Source organism: Curcuma longa, unplaced genomic scaffold (genome assembly GCF_044706935.1).
Source record: "Curcuma longa cultivar G26 ecotype Majalengka, Jawa Barat unplaced genomic scaffold, ITB_CL_G26_1.1 contig_16603, whole genome shotgun sequence".
In the NCBI taxonomy this organism is placed as follows: Eukaryota; Viridiplantae; Streptophyta; class Magnoliopsida; order Zingiberales; family Zingiberaceae; genus Curcuma; species Curcuma longa.
In genome coordinates, this window is record NW_027430394.1 from 65,424 (window position 1) to 87,114 (window position 21,691).

The 21,691-nt window shown below is 34.4% G+C and overlaps 1 protein-coding gene across 1 annotated transcript in view; it reads left to right on the plus strand.

Moving 5' to 3' along the window:
• Nucleotides 1-10,164, plus strand: part of LOC141816433 (tyrosine decarboxylase 2) — a 58,244-nt gene extending 48,080 nt beyond the window's left edge. Inside the window, exons 10-13 of the mRNA XM_074704216.1 lie at nt 2,743-2,807; nt 3,365-3,488; nt 9,636-9,773; nt 9,856-10,164. Coding sequence (XP_074560317.1) covers nt 2,743-2,807; nt 3,365-3,488; nt 9,636-9,773; nt 9,856-9,978 — 450 coding nt within the window. The 3' untranslated portion in view covers nt 9,979-10,164. The remainder of the gene's footprint in view (nt 1-2,742; nt 2,808-3,364; nt 3,489-9,635; nt 9,774-9,855) is intronic.
• Nucleotides 10,165-21,691: the final 11,527 nt, after the last annotated feature.

Consider the following 21,691-nt stretch of genomic DNA (forward strand, 5'->3'; position numbering starts at 1 on the left):
ATTTGTTCAAATCACCATACCTAGCTTAAAATTAGATTACAACTTAACCTAATTTATCCAAAAATTTAAATTTCCTAAATAAGATCACTTCTAATAAATCATAATGATAGGTAGTTTTTGACATTTTACTCTCTTTTTTTCTAGGACATAACATTAAGCATCTACATTGTTAGATCATGTTGTTACAGTGGTAAAGGGGGTGAACACTACTTTCTTGTGATACAACGAAAATCAAAACATAAAATGAAAATCAAATTAGAGTTGCGTAGTGATTTAACGTGCTTCAACAACCCTATGCTCCTAGTCCTCTATCTATGATCTATTAGGCGGATCACTCCTAAACACCTCTGTATTTTATTCTTCTTGACAACATTAGAGGTAGAAAAACCTGTTATGAAGTAGCACACGAATTACATTAAATAGAAAGAAAGGTTTACAATAGACTCATAGAAAGATAAAATGTGGGTGTTGTTTGCACTTAATTGTTCAATTTTGTAGCCTCTCGAGCTTCTTTTATAGTCTTCTCCTCTAGTTATGCTGATGTGGCAAACCATAGGTCAACTGTTGATCAACCATCAAGTGACTAATCTACAGTAGATTATTCAAATCCCATTGCTCCTTTCATCTTTAGTTGTGTTTGAATCAATCATTGTGGCATTAGTGGACTAAACCTAACATTAGTTGACTAATGAGTCAATTGATGAGTTGATTAAAGAACATTCTTGGCTAAACAAATGTCAATCGATTAGGTAGTCTAATGACACTTTCTTGTTTGTTTGCCAAATAGTACGAGTTATCAATTGGCTAAATTTTAGCCATTACTTCAAACTTACCTAATTTGGGGTATTAAGTTTCTCATCCACCAATCGACTAGTCCCTAAATACTAGTTGATTAGTCAAATCACAAATCTCGAACACTTGGAAATTGGGTTTCTCGGCCACTAGTCAACTGCTCTATAAGCACTAGTTCATTTGTCAAACCACAAACCTTGGAACACTTGGAGCATGATTTTCTCAACCACTAGTCGAATGCATGGATCCCAACACCATTCGATTGGCTCTCAGACTTCAACTATATCTATGGTCAAATCCGTCTGAGTTGCTATCTACCTTTGCCCCTTGCATACAGGTCAGTCAACTTACATCTCTCGTGGAGTCTCCCTAAGTCTTGAGGTCTTCTTACCTTAAGCTACTTGTTCCTTAGATGCACTGAGCCCTCAACTCATCCTTATAGCATCCTTGCACCTTCACTTACGTATTCCAGCTCTTTGGCTCTACCATGCTCCAATGCTCCTTGTCCTACGGTCCCTCAAATGTTGGTGTCATTCTTCTTAGATCCCCATGGACGCATCCCACTGTCCCTTAGATGCCTTCTTTATCCTTCTTTGATCTCTATATACCTCGAGTCATTGAACTATCAACCACTTTAAGCATGTCAAGTCAACCTGTATGCTTGGTAGATTCTACACAACTTAAGACATATCAGATATAACAACAAACCTAAGTTAACCCTTTTCCCAACTCATCAAAACCTAAGTTAACAACTGCATAGAAGGGAACAAAAGTTTCAACATACATGTCTCATCTTGGTAGCCACTATCAACTAGCAGGTTATTTTAGAACTTTAAGACACAATGATAAAATCACTTAAACCATTTTAGGTTGCCTTTGTTATAACCGTGAGGATGAGATGTCGGATGCTAGAGGGGGTGAATAGTATTTGTGCCTATAATTACATCCTAATACTCTTTGCTACGTTATTGATTTAGTAATGTTACAATTCATTAACAGTGGGAATAAAAACATAAATGCAAACACATATCACATGCTAAGGAATAAAAACATATATGCATCTCCTTTCATCTCACTAATTCATCTGTGATTCTAGCCTCCCATTTGCCACCTTGTTTCTTGCTGCTTGATGCTAGCATCTCCTTTCATACGCCGATTGTGCTACCCCATCCATACCAAAGCCATTTGCTTATGATGCTTCCCTCTCTCTTTACACGATAGTGCCTCCTTCTTCCTTTGGTAGATTTATGTTGTCTTGCAGTCACCTCTTTTTATTGAGTGTGACAATGCACTATATTTCAACTATTTGCATCCACTCACCCATTCTTCTTAGCAATGTTGGTATTGGCTGCATAACCTCCCGCCAACACATTTGAGTGACACACCTTTCTGTGGACCACGCCAATCCCCAGGGGACGAATAACTCCTTCCACCACCACCTTTGTTAGTGCTACTTTTGATCATCAAATTTACCTCTTCTTTCCTACTCAGACCACCATGCACAAGCCACTTTATCCCTACATCCTCTATCTCTTCCAATGGAAGTTGGTTTGAGCCACGCACCTCTCTATTGGCTCGCCAATTCCCATGGGTTACCTATATCTATACCCTTCAAGAACAAAATAACATTGCACACAGTGTGCCTATCACACTTTTTTTTTATGTTCCTTGACAGGAACAATACAAGGTATATGGACAGATGAAGTTCTCTGAATTTGTTTTTTGATACTAGTGATTATTTACTAGGAACTACAACTAACAATATATGCTGAAGAAAAGTCAGCAATACCACACACTGAATGCCCTAAGCTTACAATTTCCTGTGCCTCTCTCTAGTCTCTATTATGTCAACAATCATATAGAAGTGTGATTCTTCACTTTTCATTGTGTAAAATACATTTGATATCGTCTGAACCAGTCATTTATGTATTTTGCTATTATGTGAATTAGGCCTCAGAGGAAAATGCTGTGGTAGATTTTAAAGATTGGCAGATTCCTCTTGGACGCAGATTCAGGTTTTGCTTCAATACTAGTAGTGCTTTTTTTCCCCTATGAATGTATTTTAGTTGTTCTCTTTCTCTCTCTTTCTCTGTGTACACTGCATTGGTCTGCCATATACATTTACTTAGAGCTAAGTTGTTCGAAATAACCACTGTAAGTTCCAACTTTGGGGTCAATTACATGGATATTATACCACAATTAGAAGTCAACGTGGGACTACTAGACTTCTGACGCTCCTCAAGTTGGAGCTAGATATCAAGAGTGACTACCTGGAACTCATAGTAGAAAAGGAGCTAGAATAAAAGGTTCATGAAAGGTCTCCATGTGGGACTATTATTCTAAGATTGTTAAGATCCAACATGAGATTGCTGACTTAGTGCTATGAATTATGATGAAAAGTCTAATACAACTCTCAAGGCCCCACCTATAGAGCTATGATATTGTATTAATCAATCTTTACTCTCTTTGGTCTTTTTTCTTGTGTCTTTACCTCATGTAATATGAAAATGAAGTAAAAAGTGGTTGATCCACATAGATCAGTAATTTCACTGTTACTCAATAAACCATGCAGGTCTCTAAAGCTATGGATGGTTTTGAGGCTTTATGGTGTGGAGAAATTGCAAAGCTACATTAGGAATCACATACGGTTAGCTGAACTATTTGAACAATTTATCGGCTATGACTCAAGATTTGAGGTAAAAGAACAATAAGTCTTTGACATCTGGTTGAGCTATCATTAGAAGTTCCTAAACCATATAATGCTTGGTTTGGTGGACATTTATTTATACATACTGCTTTGATTTTTGGATTATTGAAGCAGCATTTTATTATTTATAATAATGTGGGTTAAATTATTTTTCTTTGCTTGCTCAGCAAACTAATGTTTCTATACCTCATATGACATTCTATTTTCATATTGTTTGTTTGATTTCTATGGATTTCTTTTGGTAATACCTATAACCATATCCAGGATGAGCAATTTCAACATTTAATGAAACAAAACTGAGATGTTACTACTACCTGTCTCATAATCATCATCATCAATTGTGTTTGTCCCAACTATTTGATTGACTATATGATTTTTGTCCCTCTTTTAATCTCTCATAGGTTAAAATTCATATTCATAGTTTAGACAAATTTTGTGGATGGTTGTCCAGGCTGACTAGCATATACGACTACTGATCTCAATATTCAATATTTGGAGTTTTTGTTTTATTGTTATGAAAATAATCTTTCATTACTTTTATTGCATCTTCAGGTATAAGTGTCATTTTTTGGTGCAAGGCAAAGTATGAGGAATGAGATGTATAGTGAAGTTTAGCTACATCTATGTCAAGTAGATCAAGAACGAAAAAAAATATTCTAGTTAAACATTTTAACTAGCCATTGAATAGTTAACAATATCAGTTAATAAAAAAAGAAAAACTGATCGTTCCGCTCAATCCAAAATACTTCATACTAAAGATATATTCACAAAGGTGTGTCACACCTTGATGATAAGACCTGCATGAGGTGCAGTGAGAATAGTTATTAAATATTAGAATAGTGGTTTATCAAAAGAAGAATACAACAAGTATCATCGAGGCATTTAGGATAACCGATTACAAACTTGTATATAAACAGATGAAGACTTCAAATAAAGATAATGCCTCAAGTAAAAAAAACCTTGTTAATTTATTTTTTATCAAATGGTGTATCTTTAATTACACTCCAAATGAATTGTCACTAAAAAAACCTAGTTGATGAATTTGAGTTTGATTGGCAACTTCATGGAAATATAATGAGAAATCTTCATCACTCCAATAGTTATCTTCTAACAGTGTGGAGTGACAACATCATCTATTACAGTCTAGGCATAGCTCAACCTCCTTAGGATGAGAGAAAATGCTAATGGTAGATGGATAGGGACAACATATGGAAAATGGCTACTTCCATGAATCATACCTTAATAAGAAACAAAACAATTTATGTGAGGAAAAATTATCACTAAAACATTATTGGATGAGCATCAAATGTATAGTGTAGGATCGAATATGATACTAGGGGGTGAATAGTGCAATAAGAAAATTTAAACCTAAAGCAATTGAATACAATGATAAAAGGTAGAAATTATATTTGTAGCAGTTGAAATATAAATGTATAGTAAATAAAGAAAGCAATAGAAAACTCTACTTTTTACGTAGTTCGAACCCTGTTTCTACTCCACTGCCTATCGACTCGTATGATAAGTCAACTCTTGAAAGTCATTAACTTGCTCCTTCATGGAACTTTTTGGAGGTGTAAAAATCTTTTACAAAACTTTTATAAAATATATGAAATGTGTAGTAAAAGAATTGCAAAAATATAGAGGTTGTAGCTAAAGACTTTAAACTCAAAAGAAAGCAAATAAACAATAAACAATAAAAACAATTTGTTGCACATAAAATAAAAAGAAAGCAAGATCTTTTTTATTTGTGAATTGTTTTTATTTTATACTCTCTTGCACCTCATTTATAGCCCTCCAAATAGCTATAGATAAGATCTCTAGAGCTTAATCTATGCAAAACTCAAAACCTTTCCAATAGACTATTGTTCATGTTAGTTGACTCCAACACTTGTCACTCGACTCCTTTGGATAAACACACAAGCTTTAACTCTTAGGCAATCTTGATGTTGTTGATTGATTTATCCTTATTAGTGTTCTTATTTGACTCCAAATCAAATAATCAACTAACTTTGGATATAGTCATTTGTTCAGTCGACTATGTTGCAAACAGAAACATTTTGTTTACTCGTAATAGAGCCTTAGTTGACTGCTCAGTCGACTAAACTGCTATATGTCTATTGATCTGATCTGAGGTTTAGTTGACTCACCTTAGAACAATAACTTTCTACTAGAAGTGAATCTTCAGTTGACTGCCTAATTGACTAATCAAACATATTTCTATCTAGTTGACTCAACCTAAATAGAACCTTTCTATTTGCAAACAATCCATCTTTAGTCGACTTCTTGGTCGACTAAGGCATATTAAATGTGACCACCAGTGTCATCGACTTCAACCTTGCAACTTTTGTTTCTTGGCCTAATCTTTGCTTGACTAAGAGATCTATCCAACGCTCAAAATACAAGTCGCTCATAATCTTTGACAACTCACATGCCAAGAGATCTTTCCTCCGAGACTTCTTGTGTGTAGGTATCTGGTTGTCCTCAGCATATTGGAACTTCTCGTCTTCCAAGAGGTCTTGACTCTGGTTCTTCCTCGTTTGCTAATACCTATTGAATTTCTTTATTTGTCAGCACCTACTGTACTTCTCCTCTGCCAAATATCTAACTGACCACGACCACTTGGACTTCATTCTTCTTCCAATACCTATTGGACTTTCCTTTTCTGCCAAATGTGAGATCGAGCTCAACCCACTTGAACTTTATCCATTACACTTGCAATGTTAATGTCAAGTAACATGTACCTGCACAACTGAACACACATCATTAGTAATAACAATGTGAGTCTAACAAACTGTGAACTAGGTGTCATACTCGATAATGCTAGGAAAGACTCTACAGGTTGAGCTTGTTAGAAGGAAAAGAGTCTAAATAGTGTCATCAAGACTTCACATCAGAATGGGAAAACTTTAAGGCTAATAAACAAAATTTGAATCCCATTTTTATGACTTATATAATCTTTAATGTTGTAGTTAATTTTAACAGACGATGTTCAACTTAGAAGCATAAAATTCTAAGAAATCATTAACTTTTGATGCCTTTCCACTTCACAAAGAAAGATTTTTCTGTCTATAATATCAAAATGTTCCATGTTGTTCTTTAAGGAAGAGACTTTGACAAAAAATTTTCAAGTGCAAGCTAATTTCAAGTAAAGTAATTGGTTTTAGGTGAAAACTGTGGCATCAAAGAACATGGCTAGACAAAGTAAATAGATGATCGTATATTTCTTTCATAAATAGAAAACTTAATTTAAATATTGGTAATATATGGCATGCGTGTGAACTTGAAGTGAACTGAAGTGTGTGATAAAGGGAGTGAATAGGTGACCGTGTACTTTTCTCGCAAATACAAAACTCAATTTAAATGTTGGCAATATGTGTATGCATGTGAACAAAATTAGAATGATAGTAATATGCAATAAAAATAAGATATAATAAAAAATAACACAACACAGAGTGTTAAAGTTTTACGTGATTTTGAACTCCATGTTTGTACGTCCATAACCCTTTTATGTTTGAAACGATATCCCAAAATACAATAACTAAGTGACTCCCTGGACCCTAGGAAATTGGTGGAAGCCTCTACAACTAAAGATGAAACCTCAATGAGCTAGAGTGCTCTATGCACAAGGATAAATCTCTACAAGGATAAGATCTCAAAGATTCAAAAAGATCGATCCAATAAATGGGATTTCAGATTCACTCTTTCCAAATTGTATAAAAATCAATTTCTTGAGACAAATCCTAACAACTCATCCTAATAGATATGGATCTAATCCATGGCGAGGTGAGAAAATAGTTTCCTAGAGAGCTTTTGATGCAAGGATGAACCATGAATAAGCCTGCCAAGCCCCTTGATGATCCTTTGACACTTTAACAATGATGGATACATGATAGATATATTTTTATACAAGTTCTTATGCCAAAAGAATCACTAAAATGGACATTTATATGAGGCCGAATGGTTATATTCTTTTACTCATTGATCAACCAATGAAATATCTTTAGTCACCCCAAAACTAGTCATTTGTGATTTTTGGAAGTCATCAATCAATGATTGTTTGACTAACAAAAGTCTTAGGCTATCTGTGCTAGTTTTGGTTGCTTGACTAGAAATTTTTAGTTGTTCTGAAACTTGGTTGTTTCTAAAACTATTAATCTTTTGGTCGATCAATAATTGCCTAAAATTTGACTGTTGGTACCAAATAGGCTATCATAATAAGCTCTTAATGTATTACTCCATACTTAGAAGCTAAATTCTTTTATTATATGTTTAAATCCCTAAATTTAAAAGAACATCCTAAGAGGAGCTCTAAAATAAAGAGGGTATAAGACCTCAAATGAAGAGTTCCAAGAGAACTATTGAAATAACAAGGGTGTTAGACATATAATCCAATTTTAAGGAATTCCTATACCCTAAGTAGTATCCAAGAATAAAAAGGCATAAGACCTTTGGTCAAGGTCCCAAGAGACATCCTAAATTGAAAAGGGAATAAGAGCTCAGACCCAAGCCAAAGACTTAGATATTGAAGTATCTTGAGGTAAAAAGTGCTTAATACCTCAAGTCAAGAGTCCATGAGACATTCTAGATTAAAAAGTGCATAATACCTCAATCCTAAGTTGAAGATTTAGATTTAAGAGGCATTCTGAAATGAGCAAGGCAAAACACCTTAGATCAAGGGTTCAAGAGATGTCATAAACTAAAAAGAGCATAAGATCTTCAACCCAACACATTAAAAAAAGGTTATTAATGGCAAAAAAATTATCACTAGTTGTTTTGGTGTCAATAATTTTGTTACCAGCCTAAATCTCGTTGGCCTAAATCTTGTGGTTACCGCGCCGGAGTGGTCGTGCGAATTGGATTTTAATAATCAATTCCTAGCTATAGTTCAAAATTATAATTTGGGATAATTTAAATAGGCTTTATTAAATCCTATAAAATTATCAAAAAATTTATTTTTTATTTTTAAATATTTATATTAACTTTTTAATTTTAATTAATATATTTTATATTTTAAAAATACCGAAACTATACCGGCACGGTACGATACGGTACCGAAATTGTATCGTTCCAGTCCGGGACCGAAACTCCGGCACGGCTCAATATTTTAAACCTTGGTTAAAGCTATTAATGATATTATTGATTGATCTCGTCACTAATGTGACATTAGTGGCAAATATTTTCATCATTATTTAACAAAGTAATTGTAACTAAATGACACAAATTATACTTTTTGTCATATATAATCATTATCTACAGATTTGTCACTAAAAATCTCTTTTAGTGACAAATGTTTAAATGTTTGTTGTGGCTAAAATGTCATCTTTGTGTAGTGTAAGTCTAAGACTTAGACCCCAAGTGGAATCCTGAAGTGAAAATGAAATAAGAAAATGGGTCCAAAGTCCCAAGAGGCATCCTAAAATAAAAAATGCATTAGATCTTACACCTGAATTGAATAAAGATTTAGATCATAAGAGACATCATGAAGTAAAAGGGATGAAGTTGACCCCCCACTCGTCCAATTGGTTTAAAACTTCGTTTAGTTTGTCTGCGTAAGTTAAATTTTACTCTCAAACAACTCATTTGTCTCAAGCCAAACTGCTTCCTGCTCAGGTCGAACTCAATGAAACTCCTATCTACTTCGGCAAGACTGCATCCTATTTGGGCAAACTCAACTGGTACCTGAACTACTTCAGTCAGACTGCAATTATTTTGACTAATTCGAGCTAACTAAGTCGAGCTAACTCAACTAGACTTCAATCTATTTTGACTGAGCTCAACACGACTTGTGTTTATTTGGTCGCTTCTCAAGTGAGGTCTGAGCCAAATAATTACGATACTGTACTCTTGCCCTAATATGCAACTTGTAACTATAAAGAATTTGGTGATGACATCCATAATTTTGCATGACTTTATACTCTATGCAGTATATGGCTGAATCTCTTTTGTATGTGGTTTCGTGTTAAAGCAGTCGCAAGATACTGGGGTTTTCTTAAAGTTAAAACTATGCTTTGGTTGGTTGACTAGAAAATTTTTCAAAGTTATTTCTCACCAGTACTTGACTAGGACTTGCTACTGTTTAATCTTTCTGATTCCTGCATAGCATCCTCAGAATATTGTCACTATTTGAAATTCATAGGTTGTGACTCCTCGGAGCTTTTCACTAGTATGTTTCCGCCTTATTCCTCCACAAAATGATCCAGATAATGGCTATAAGTTGAATCAAAGTCTACTGAATTCTGTCAATGCCAGCGGCAAAATCTTCATATCACATACTGTAAGTTCTTCAGTCGCTATCACTGAGCTACTACAGAATTCCTCACACTTCGTGATGGCTTTAATTTTTCATTTGTAAGCAGGTTCTGTCAGGCAAGTTCATCTTGCGTTTCGCAGTAGGAGCACCACTTACGGAAGACAAGCATATCACGACCGCATGGGAGGTGTTGCGGGATCAGGCTACGTTGCTTCTAAAGGACTTATAGGAGTTTATCTGATATGTTTTCCTATTTATATGATCATTTCAATCTAGACAATAGATTCAATTTGATCAGCATGCAAGTTTTGCATTTCCTAACTCGTTCTGTTTGTTCAGACCATTTTAATTTTAAGCCTACATACCAATCTCTGGTTGTAATTTTGCAACTGTGGTTATGCTTAAAAGTCTACCATCTGTATCACAATTAAATTACTCTTCTTTTCATTCTCAAGCAATTGCCCAACATAACATAGGTTGACCTCTTATTGGATTTCAAAGAAGTCCTTCAATAAAAGTGTTTTGACTTTAACCAATCATGAGTTTGGTTAAAGAGTTGATAAAATGACTTTGGTACACTGTTATTAATGTGGCCTATTGAATTTTTAATGACTCTTCTGCATTCTTACAACTAGGAGGTTGAAACGGGTAAAAAGACCATTTATAAACTCAAACTTGATTCAAAGAAATAAAAATTCAATGGAAGAAGTAAAAAAAAGAAAATAAAAATTATATTAACTAAAAAAAGTTATTGTATGGTATCACATTTAGAAAATAATAAAAGTGAACTTGTCAAATCTAAAAGAATAACTTTTCAAGTCTGATAAAAAATAATATATATGATTGGCTAATAATTGTGCATATGCTTTATCATTTAAAAGGTTACTTAGCTACTTAACCGTTATAGCTATAGGAGGAAGTAAGTGTTGGGTCAAGATGAGAATATTTAATTATAAAAATTAATTTTCTGTAATTCAAACATCTCAGTATAGATCTTGATATTTTATATATTAATATGAATTAATTTAATGGAACAATAAACTTTCAGACCTCCTTTAGCGTTCTCTCAAGATTTGATTTCGTAGTATATCTAGCATGTGTGGGCATATGTCTCCATGAGCATAGTGTAGTTGATACTCAGGGTGGTAGACTTGTTGAATTGGATACGGATCAATTTTTTAGAATTTTATTGCCCTAGAGTATGTCTTCCACTATGTGCTGTGATTTATCTAGCTGTATTTTATTGTGAGGTCGATGATATTGGACTGCGTGGGATGAGCGATATATATATATATATATATATATATATATATATATATATATATATATATATATATATATATATATATATCTTGTCATATGATCTTGTCATATGTACAATACACATGTCAATATTAATCCAATATATATTTTATTTTCTACTACAATTATGATAAATTATAACTCTTATAATTTATGCAAATCTAACTAGAGCCACCAAAGGGACTTGATAAGCCCAATTAGATTAAGCTCCAATAATTAATTTTGACTTAGTCAACTATAAATAGTCAAAATAATTTATTGATCTCATTATATTCTACTAAAAGATTGAGATTGCTCTCTTAATTCAATTGAATTTACCAAAGTTTATAGTCAATAAATATAATCCTCTGATTGATCGATCTAACATATTACCCCCATCGATTAATTAGAATATCTAAAATAGGGTACCATGACCAAAATGACCTTATTGGCTAGTAATAATTATTCAACTTTCATCTTCTATTTGATTGTCCCATGTGATCTCATCACATCATTAATTCAACAATTAAAGTTGAATTATTGAGCTCAGATTTTATAGTATATTAGAAGAACTTGTGAGTTTGATCTCTCCCATTAGTGTTTCAAAGAACTTCATGTTAGTAATCAAAGTTCATTATTTGTTTAGGATTAAGGTGCTATGTACGATAATCAAGTAAAATTAATTTGTGTGGTCAAATCATAATTCTAATTTTACACGGTCCAATCCAATATATTAAAATATATCCCCAAATTTATTACTAATCTAAAGATAAAGTTAATAAAATTGAGACACTCTTGTTAAAATAAACTGTCTGTGTTTATTTACTGATCATGAATAATGATTTTTTATTGAATTGAATTATAAATCCTGTAATCTGGTTTTCTGTGTTTAACAACTTAAACACTCAATTTATAATTTTATACAATCCATGGGCACATGCAATGCTTAAAATAATATTATTTAAGATATTTCAAATGAGACATGTCTAATATACTCATATTCTGAATATGTCTCTCAAAACTCTCAGTTGGTAAACTTTTAGTGGAAGGATCAGCAAAAGTTTTTGCAGACGCTATCTTGCACGCTGTCACGTCTCTTCGTTGAATGATATCCCTAATTAAGTGATGCGTTCGTTCCATTGTTTTCCACATTAATGATTTCTAGGCTCTTTTGCATTTGTCACTGCTCTACTATTATCACAGTATAAAGTAATGGCCTTTGATGTAGAAGGAACAACTTTAAGGTTTAGCAAAAACTTTTTGATCCATACAACTTTTGCTTCTTCAAAAGCTACTACATATTCCGCTTCCATTGTGGAATCAGCAATACAAGATTGCTTGGTACTCCTCCAAACAATGACACACCACCCCGTGTGAGCACTGACCTTGATGTAGACTTATGCGAGTCTCTATCAACTTGAAATTAAAATTAATATATCCTTTGGGTACCAAATCTAGAGTTGAATAAATTAGCATATATCCTCTAGTTCTGCGAAGAAACTTAAGAATATACTTTACAATAGTCTAGTGCTTTGTCCTTGGAATCGACCGATACCTACTAACTATTCCAACAACATAATAGATATCTAGACAAGTACACAATATAGCATACATGAGGCTTGCTACAGCTGAAGTATAAAAAACTTGTTTCATATATTCAACTTCACTTGAAGTCTTGGGAATTTATTCTTATGATAAATGGACTCCATGTTTGAAAGGTGTTTAACCCTTCTTGGAATCTTGCATAGCAAACTTCACCAGTATCAATGTACGAAGCTTGGGATAATGCAATCCTCTGTTCTTCCTATCTTGAATGATTTGGATACCTAGAACATAATTTGCTTCTCTCAAATCTTTTCATATCAAACTATTCAGCCAACCAGTGCTTAGTGGATGTTAACTCTCCTATGTCATTCCCAATGAGTAGGATATCATTCACATATAATATGAGAAAACTTACCTAGTTGTCTTCATTTTTTTTATAGACACAAGGTTCATCTAGACTTTGATCATAGCCTTAAGTCTTTATAGCTTGATCAAATCTGATGTTTCAAGACCTAGACGCTTGTTTAAGTCCATAAATCGACCTTTTCAATTTGCATACCTTATGCTCTTGACCCTTTTGGATGAAACCATCTGATTGCAGCATATAGATGCTTTCATCAAGATTTTCATTAATAAAGACAGTCTTGACATCTATTTGTCATATTTCATAATCAAAATGAGTTACAATGGATAAGAGGATTCGAATAGATTTTAGCATAGCTAAGGGAGAGAAGGTTTCTTTATAATTGATTCCTTTTCGTTGGGTATAACCTTTTGTGACCAATCTAGCTTTAAAGGTCTCTATCTTTCCGTCTATTCCTCTCTTTCTTTTGTAGATCCACTTACACCCAATGGATTTCATCCTATTAGTCATATCTACAAGATCCCAAATGGAATTAATGTACATGGATTTCATTTCTGAGCCCATAGCACTCCTCCAATGGTTAGCATTTATATCCTCCTCTTGCTCAATGGATATTGTCTCAAAAGACTCTCCATAAAATAAGTACTACGATTGACTCTTCCACCTACGTCTAAGTTATGGAGGCTCTTGGTTGATTGGAATTGATTGTTGCTCTCTCACTTGATCATCGTGACCCTCATTTTCTGTTTTAGTACACGGAAGCAATTGAACAATGGAGTCATGATCCTCTACCATCTCAATTGTCGATAAATTAGTGGATACATCTGGAGGAACCTTCATTCTTTTCCCACTAGGACCAACAATCAATGGTGGTAAAAATGTGAATTCAAATTAAGTTTATTCAGTGCAAACCTCTGAATTAGGATTCTTTTTCAAAAGAACCTTACTTTTTGATTCACATTCTTCTATATATTTGTCCTCCAAAAAGGTTGCATTTATACTTACAAATACCTTTTTATCTCGAAGACTATAGAAGTAATATCCTCTTCTTCCTTTTAGATATCCTACAAAGATACATGCCTCCAATCTTGGTTCCATCTTATCTATCTTGCTTGTAAGCACATATGCGGGGCATCCCCATATCCGAATATGTATTGGATTGGGTTTGCATCCATTCCACAACTCCAAGGGTATCTTAGAGATAGATTTAGAAGGGACCATGTTCAACAAGTATATTGCAATTTGTAAAGCATATTCCTAAATGCGTAGGACTGATGCGCGCATTAGAGGGGGTTGAATAGCGCTCGTTGCTTTTGTTCGTTCGTTCTTTTTATCACATATACTTGCAGCGGAATTAGTAAATAAGACAGGGGACTCACGGATTTATTTAGTTCTTAACCCCTAAGGGTTAGTATGTCCAAGGCTTATGCATAGGAAGACACCTATCTACTAATGGTTTTCTTTCTGGACCTTTGATCAGATGAAGAAAGTCTTACATAATAAGTACAAATACGAATAAAAACTTAACCAAATACTTGTGTAGACCGATCTGGAAATCTTGAGCATAGTGCACCCTTTCTGGAGCTTCCCCGATTGCATGAGCTCAGCTCTGTCGCATTTAGCAACACCGCAGTAGAAAGATTGACGGGAATTAGGGTTGCTTCTTGTGGTGCACATTGAGACCCTTATATAGACTCTTTCGGGGGCCTTGATTCTTATCCAGGAGCTTGGAACCGATCCTATTCTAATCCGATTTCGTCGATCTATCGGAGTTGATTCTTCCTGATCCGAGCGTCTGGACTATCTAGGGGCACCTGGACCATCCGAGCGCTTGGAGTAATATTCCAGCACTCGGATCCAGTTAACTCGGGTTTGACATGAGTTGATCTCGGGTTTGGTTCGGCTGCTTCTGTTTGCTCCTGTTATGCTTCTTCAATCTTACTTCCAGCTCCTAGTTCCTGCAAGATAAGTATACAAACACACAAGCAACCTAAACCTTACCTGTAGTTTGTCTAACCTACTAGGTTTACTTAAGCCTTATCCTGTAGGTCTAACCTACTAGGCTTACTCGTGTCCAACTTCTAGTTAGGACTAGTCACTTCCATAGATAGACTTCACATTTGCCAAATATCTGATTACTCTTGACCTATTTGGGTGTCTAATATCCAATTAGGACTAGTCACTTTCATATGTAGACTTCCCACCTGCCAAATATTCGATTATCCTTAACCTGTTTGGACTTTCCCTTACCTAACCTCCGTTAGGACTTCCTGCCCAGCTTTACTCACCATGACTTCTTCTAGCCTCCAACTAGGACTACCTAGCCTCTAACTAGAACTTCTCCTGCCTAACCTCCAACTAGAACTTCCCTTGCAGCTAGGACTTTCTCTGCCTAGCCTGCAGCTAGGACTTTTCCTTGCCTGGTCAACTTGACTAAGACTTCCTTGCCTAGTCCAACTGACTAGGACTTCTCGCTAGTCTTCTGGTCAACCTAACCTGACTAGACTTCACCAACATCCAAACATTAGATTCTGTTTGGATCAACCCTTGGTCAAACAGATCAGATATAGGTGTATTGTCAAACATCGAAACTCTGATGATAGACTAGTGCTTCTTAAACCAACAATTCTCTCCTTTTTAATGTTTGATAATTTTTTAAGTTAAATCTTAATCAGGGTTTAATAATCTAAGAGCATTCTAGATTTTTAACTTTAAATACCTTCTCTCCCTTTTCATACATCAAAAATTTATTATTGCACCAACAATAAAGGTTTTCTCTATGGTCATAACTTAATATAGACAATTCTTGAAAAGTCATAGTAGATTTCAAAAATAATTTTAAAATAATTTTTCAACACCTGTTTTAAAAGAATTTTCAAAATTAAATAGTTTTACAAAGACGTTTTAAAATAATTTTTCAATGTATTTTAAAAGAGATTTTAAAAATATTTTTCAAAGGATTTTCAATATAGATGGTTTTGAAAAATTATTCATTATCTTTTTAAATCAGAATCTCTCCCGTTATCTGACACATCCTTAGGGTTCTTTGTTAACTACAAAGCAACATCCCCATGTGTTTTAGGGTTTGGCCCAAATCAAAAGGATAATTTTTAAAATAATTTTGAACCACATTTTGAAATGTTATTTCTATGGATTTTTTAAATATTTTTTAAAATATTTATAAAAATTAATTTTGAAATATATTTACTCTTTTGATTTTGAACCTCCTCCTAAATCTGACACTTCATTACGGCTCATTGTTAACCACAAGGCAAACTCTATGTGTCTTAGAGGTTAATCCAATTCAATAAAACAAGTAACTTATGATTTTTAAAATTATTTTTCAAACTATGAATTTTGATTGAACTTTCAATTTGGACTTCCCCATAAATCTGACACTCCCTTAGAGCTCTTTGTTGACCACAATACAATCTTCTTATGTGTCTTAGGGGTTGTTTCAAATCAAAAGAATAATTTTCAAAACAAAAGATATTCTCAAAAAGTTTTTCAAATAAGTTTTAAAAGGTCTTTTGCAAATTAAGTTTTTTAAGAATAACCTCCCTCTCAACTAGACACTCTCTTAGGATATCCTTGTTAACCACAAGGATTTTCTGCCTATGTGTCTTGGGGTTTTAGACTTAGTGTTGACTTAAAGGTTCTATGTTTAAATGTTGATCAACCATTTTTTAAAGATATAGAGTTTTGAAAATTTAGTATATAAGTACACTTAGCAAGCATAAATCTCAAGTAATTATCAAAATTTCAAAAATAATTTTAGAAAAATAGTTTTAATAGTTTTAAAAAATATTTTTTAAATTGTGTAGTTTAATAGTCCGTAACATCTCATCCATTCTAAGTGTCTCAGTACATGCACTACAAAAAAACCAGCATTCTGCAACGAATTTTGGGACGAATTTCTAAAAAAAATTCGTTGCAAAAATATTGGCGACGAAATTTCCAACGAAAAAAATTCGTCGCAATCAAGTCGTCGCCAAAATTCTGCGTCAAAAAATCTATATTTGTCGTAAATTTTTACGACGAAAATAAATATTCGTTGCCAAATTCGTCGCCAATTGGTGACGAATTCCATATTCGTCGCCAATTGGCGACGAATTCCCTAATTCGTCGCCAAATTAGCGACGAATCAAAATTTGTCGCCAATTGGCGACGAATTAGGGAATTCGTCGCCAATTGGCGACGAAAATTTGAATTCGTCGCCAATTGGCGACAAATAAATATTGAATTCATTGCCAATTGGCGACGAATTTGGCAACGAACCTAGAATTCGTTGCTAAATTCACTTACGATATATCTGTGACGAACTGATTTTCGTTGCTAATGTCGTCGCCAATTGGCGACGAATACCATTTTCATCGCCAATTGGCGACGAATTTGGCAACGAACCTAGAATTCGTTGCTAAATTCGATAAATAGTAACTTACGATATATCTGTGACGAACTGATTTTCGTTGCTAATTTCGTCGCCAATTGGCGACGAATCCCATTTTCGTCGCCAATTTCGTTGCAAAAACAAAAAAAAAATTTCAATGCAAAATTTATTTTAGTGATTATCCTGTATATACAAATAATATCGATCCAATTGAATCGATTCATAAATACATTTAACCTGTTATCCAACAATCACATATAACAATACAAATGAATCAAACACATATATTCATTTCTTCCAAATATCCATCATATACAAATATCCATCACATACAAATATCGATATTCATAACACAAATATCCATAACATCCATAGCACGTATAATATGATCAAGGTAGTTTTTCCGTGATACTCACCCGGTCAGTGAGGCATTCACTTGGTTTCATCTTTCCTAGTTAAGTTTATCTTTTTCCCGGGCAAAAGCTTGCCAGTGGAACCTATTCCCGGGCAATCTCTTCTCTCCCGGTTAAATCTTCCGAGGTAAGTTTTCTCTCGGTCAAAATAGTATTCTCCCAGGAACCTCATCAATCAATTCAGGAGCTAAGAAATCTATTTAGAAACCAGGTATCCCGGGCAAGTCGTCAATTTCTCGGGCGACCTTCAACTTAACTTTCCTAACATAATTCGATCAGGTAAAGCTAAACTAAAATCATGATTAGTTGATCTAATTAATCTTTGTCAAACATCAAAACAGACTCAGGTCTGACTAGGGTTAGACTGCATCAACATCAGTGATATCGGGATCTGGATACCCGTATGACCGGATACTATGAACAAGTCCAAACCTACCATAAGGAGGTTCAGGACTATCATCAGGGTGTCAAGGGTTTTTATGATGAGATTAGAGGCCTGCGTCAGGAGTGGTCGGTTGCTTCTCAGCGTGATCTGGAGCATTATCAGCAGCAGCAGCAGATGTTTGAGATGATGAGTCAGATGCACATGTATTATCAGCCACCTCCTCCACCTCCTCCAGCGGACGATGATGATGATGCCTAGATTGGATGTTCTCTTTTAAATATTGTGATGTTTTGGGGTAGTTGAAAACTTGTTGTGCTAATTTGAATGCTTGTGTGTGATGACTTTGCTTATGCTTGATGTTGGATGTTAAAACTTACTTGGTATGGATTACTTTAAGTTGTAGAACTTTTTATTACTATTACCTATCCTTAATGAATGTTAAGTCTTCTTGTGATATTACTTGATTGATTTTTGAGATGAAGTTATTAGCAAATTCAAGTTTTCATTGATCTAGGGGGAGCTTATTAATAGTTTTAAAGTTTTCCATATTAATTTTAGGGGGAGGATTGTGAACTAGTCTTGGAATTTAAATGGATATTCCTAACTAATATATTTAGGGGGAGCATTTTGAACAATTCTTTGGTAATAGCAAGAAATAAACCACCCATACTATTCCTAGTATGACATGAAGTATCTTGGAACCATTGAAGAGAAGACATATTTTCTCATATGCAATGTTGATACATAACCTCTTAAACTCAAAGTTTCACACTCTTGATACATAGTATCAAAACGACCTTCAAGTGATGATAAAATTTTGAAACTAATTTTCTCTCACAGATAATGGGCTAAGAAATTACACTGTAAAATTTCAGAATTTTTGGTTGAAAATTGAATTAAATATGAATTTTTAAAGATGGGCTGAAAAATCAGAATTAAGCCATCAGTCGACTGAGACAGTTACCAGTCGACTGATAATACTGTGATCTTGTGAGTTTGACTTGTTTTATTGGAAGTTGACCACAACTTGACATCAAATGCTCGATATATGTTTCTAAAAGTGGTTTACTAGTAATAAGGGTTGGTGCAAACAACATTTCAATACCCAAAATATATTTTGATACTTATGCATGGTAATTGAAATTTCTAATTCTCTTGACACATAGTATCAAAATGATGATTTAAGATTGAAAATATGGTGACACAATTTTTCCCAATTACTTATGGGTCATCAAAATCACATGGTCAAATCACATATTTTTCTGAAATACATATGAATTTGTTATGGTTTTTCAAAAATGGCACTGATAATCAGTTTATCAGGCATCAGTCGACTGGTGATAATGACAGTCGACTGATCTCTCTGTTTAATGAATTATGCTGATTTTTCTCAATGAATTCTTGATTTTATTTTGCAACATTGAATGTACTCCTTGTTTACTAACGTGCTTGTATGCTTTATGGTTTTAGTGGGTAATCAAAGGAGAGGTAAGGATTCAGGGGGAGAAATTATAGCATTTGCCATTATCCATTTCTCTTGAAACGATTGAATTCTTATGCATTATTTGCTCTGATATTCCCTATTTCTTTTTGCTGTATGTCAAAAAGGGGGAGAATGAAATGGAAAGTTAGGCTTTAATGATTACTTATTCATGCTAAATGTTTATGCTTATTTGATTAATTCTGGTTAAAGCATGATTATGCATGGTGATATTATACATGTTGTATTTAAAGACCTAACTTAAACGATTTTTGCCAAACATCAAAAAGGGGGAGATTGTTGGTGCAATCGTGCCCCAAGTGATTGGATTTTAATGTTTGGCTAAAATGGGTTTAAGTTAGGCAATGTGTTGTTATCTAACATGTGTGGTTTGAGTCCACAGGAAAGCCCAGGAGTGGAGACCTGGCAATTGGTGAAGTCCCGGAGGTGCGGCCTCTTGGCAAGGATGAAGTCCCGGAGGCGCGGCCTCTTGGCAAGGATGAAGGAGGCGCGGCCTCTTGGCAAGGATGTCTTAGCACGATGAAGTCGAGGGAAATGTCTCAAGCTAGTGCAAGGAAGAGCACGAGGCTTGTGGAAGACGTTTGAAGGCTTGCATCAAGGCTAAGGAGTGAAGAGAAGCTGAAAAGGGAAGTTTTCAGCTGTGGCAGTCGACTGGCCCTGCCAGCAGTCGACTGGGGTTGATCCGGAGCACACACAGACAAGCACAGAAAAATCAGTCGAGTTGACAGTCGACTGGAGCAGTCGACTGGCCATGGAGCAGTCGACTGATATACTGCCGTTGGGGTGACAACTGGCGAATTAAATGCATATTTAATTCCCGTTGAAGCCCATCAGTCGACTGGCCTTAGGAGCAGTCGACTGGTGCACTGAATTTCATAAAAAGAGCAGTCAACGTCGCAGAGAAGAAGAATTCATTCTTTCATCCTTTTCATTGTTCTCTGTCATCTGTAAAAGCTCTTTTCTTCCTCTCATACTTCATTAAAGATCTTGTACGAGGAAGACATCGTATTGTGAGGGTTTCTCCGCCTTCGAAGGGTGATTCGAAAAGGAGAGTTTTTCTGATAGTGGAATCGTCGGGCTGTGTGTGTGGATCCTTGGATTAGTCACCTCGTTGAGGTGGATACCAAGTAAATCGAACGGGTTAGCGATTGATCTCTTTCTTTCTTGTTTTTATCTTGCTTCCGCTAACAAATTTGCAGAGAAAGTCAAAAATCGCTATTCACCCCCCTCTAGCGAACGCACCGATCCTAACACTTACAAATACATCGTAGCTGGGGATCGAACTGTAGGTGCCTGGGTGACAACTTAAATATCCTACCGCGACACCATTGCCCCGGGGACAACCCAAAACCTATATCTAATTTTATACAAGATGAATAATATATATTAATTACATTAATACTTTCTTTTATCATCGCTATTTTGAGAATTATAATTTTATCCTTCTTACTAACTACTATTATTATTTCATTATTTAACAAACCATATGCAATAATACTTTATTTTTTATTTTACTCCTTATGTATCATAACTTAAAATCCAAATTTTCTATCATCTTTATTTTCTTTTACCCATTTAATCTCTTATATATATATAAAATATTAATTCTTCTTCTAATAATCATATTTACTACCTCTATTACTTTATTAATGGACATTTTTATTTTTCATATTTCAAATCTAAAATAACCAACATTCCTATAATATATATTCTTATCCTATCAATGACATCACAACTCTTGCATAGTTAATATCATACTCAAATTCTTACAAAGATTAATAATTCTTGTTGAGACATTACAATCAAATCCCACAATATATTTTTTCCAAAAGAATAATTTAACATTAATATAATAATGTAATACATCCATCCATTTGACATTGACTAACCCATAAGACATGGGCGATTTTACATCTCTACTTGTAGATAATATTATAAAATAATGAAAGAAGAGTTATTAAATCTTTATACAAGGAATCAAGAATATTCTACAATATTTTACATAACTTTAAATTGTATATATAGAATCATTTAAGAATATATATATAGAGAGAGAGAGAGGT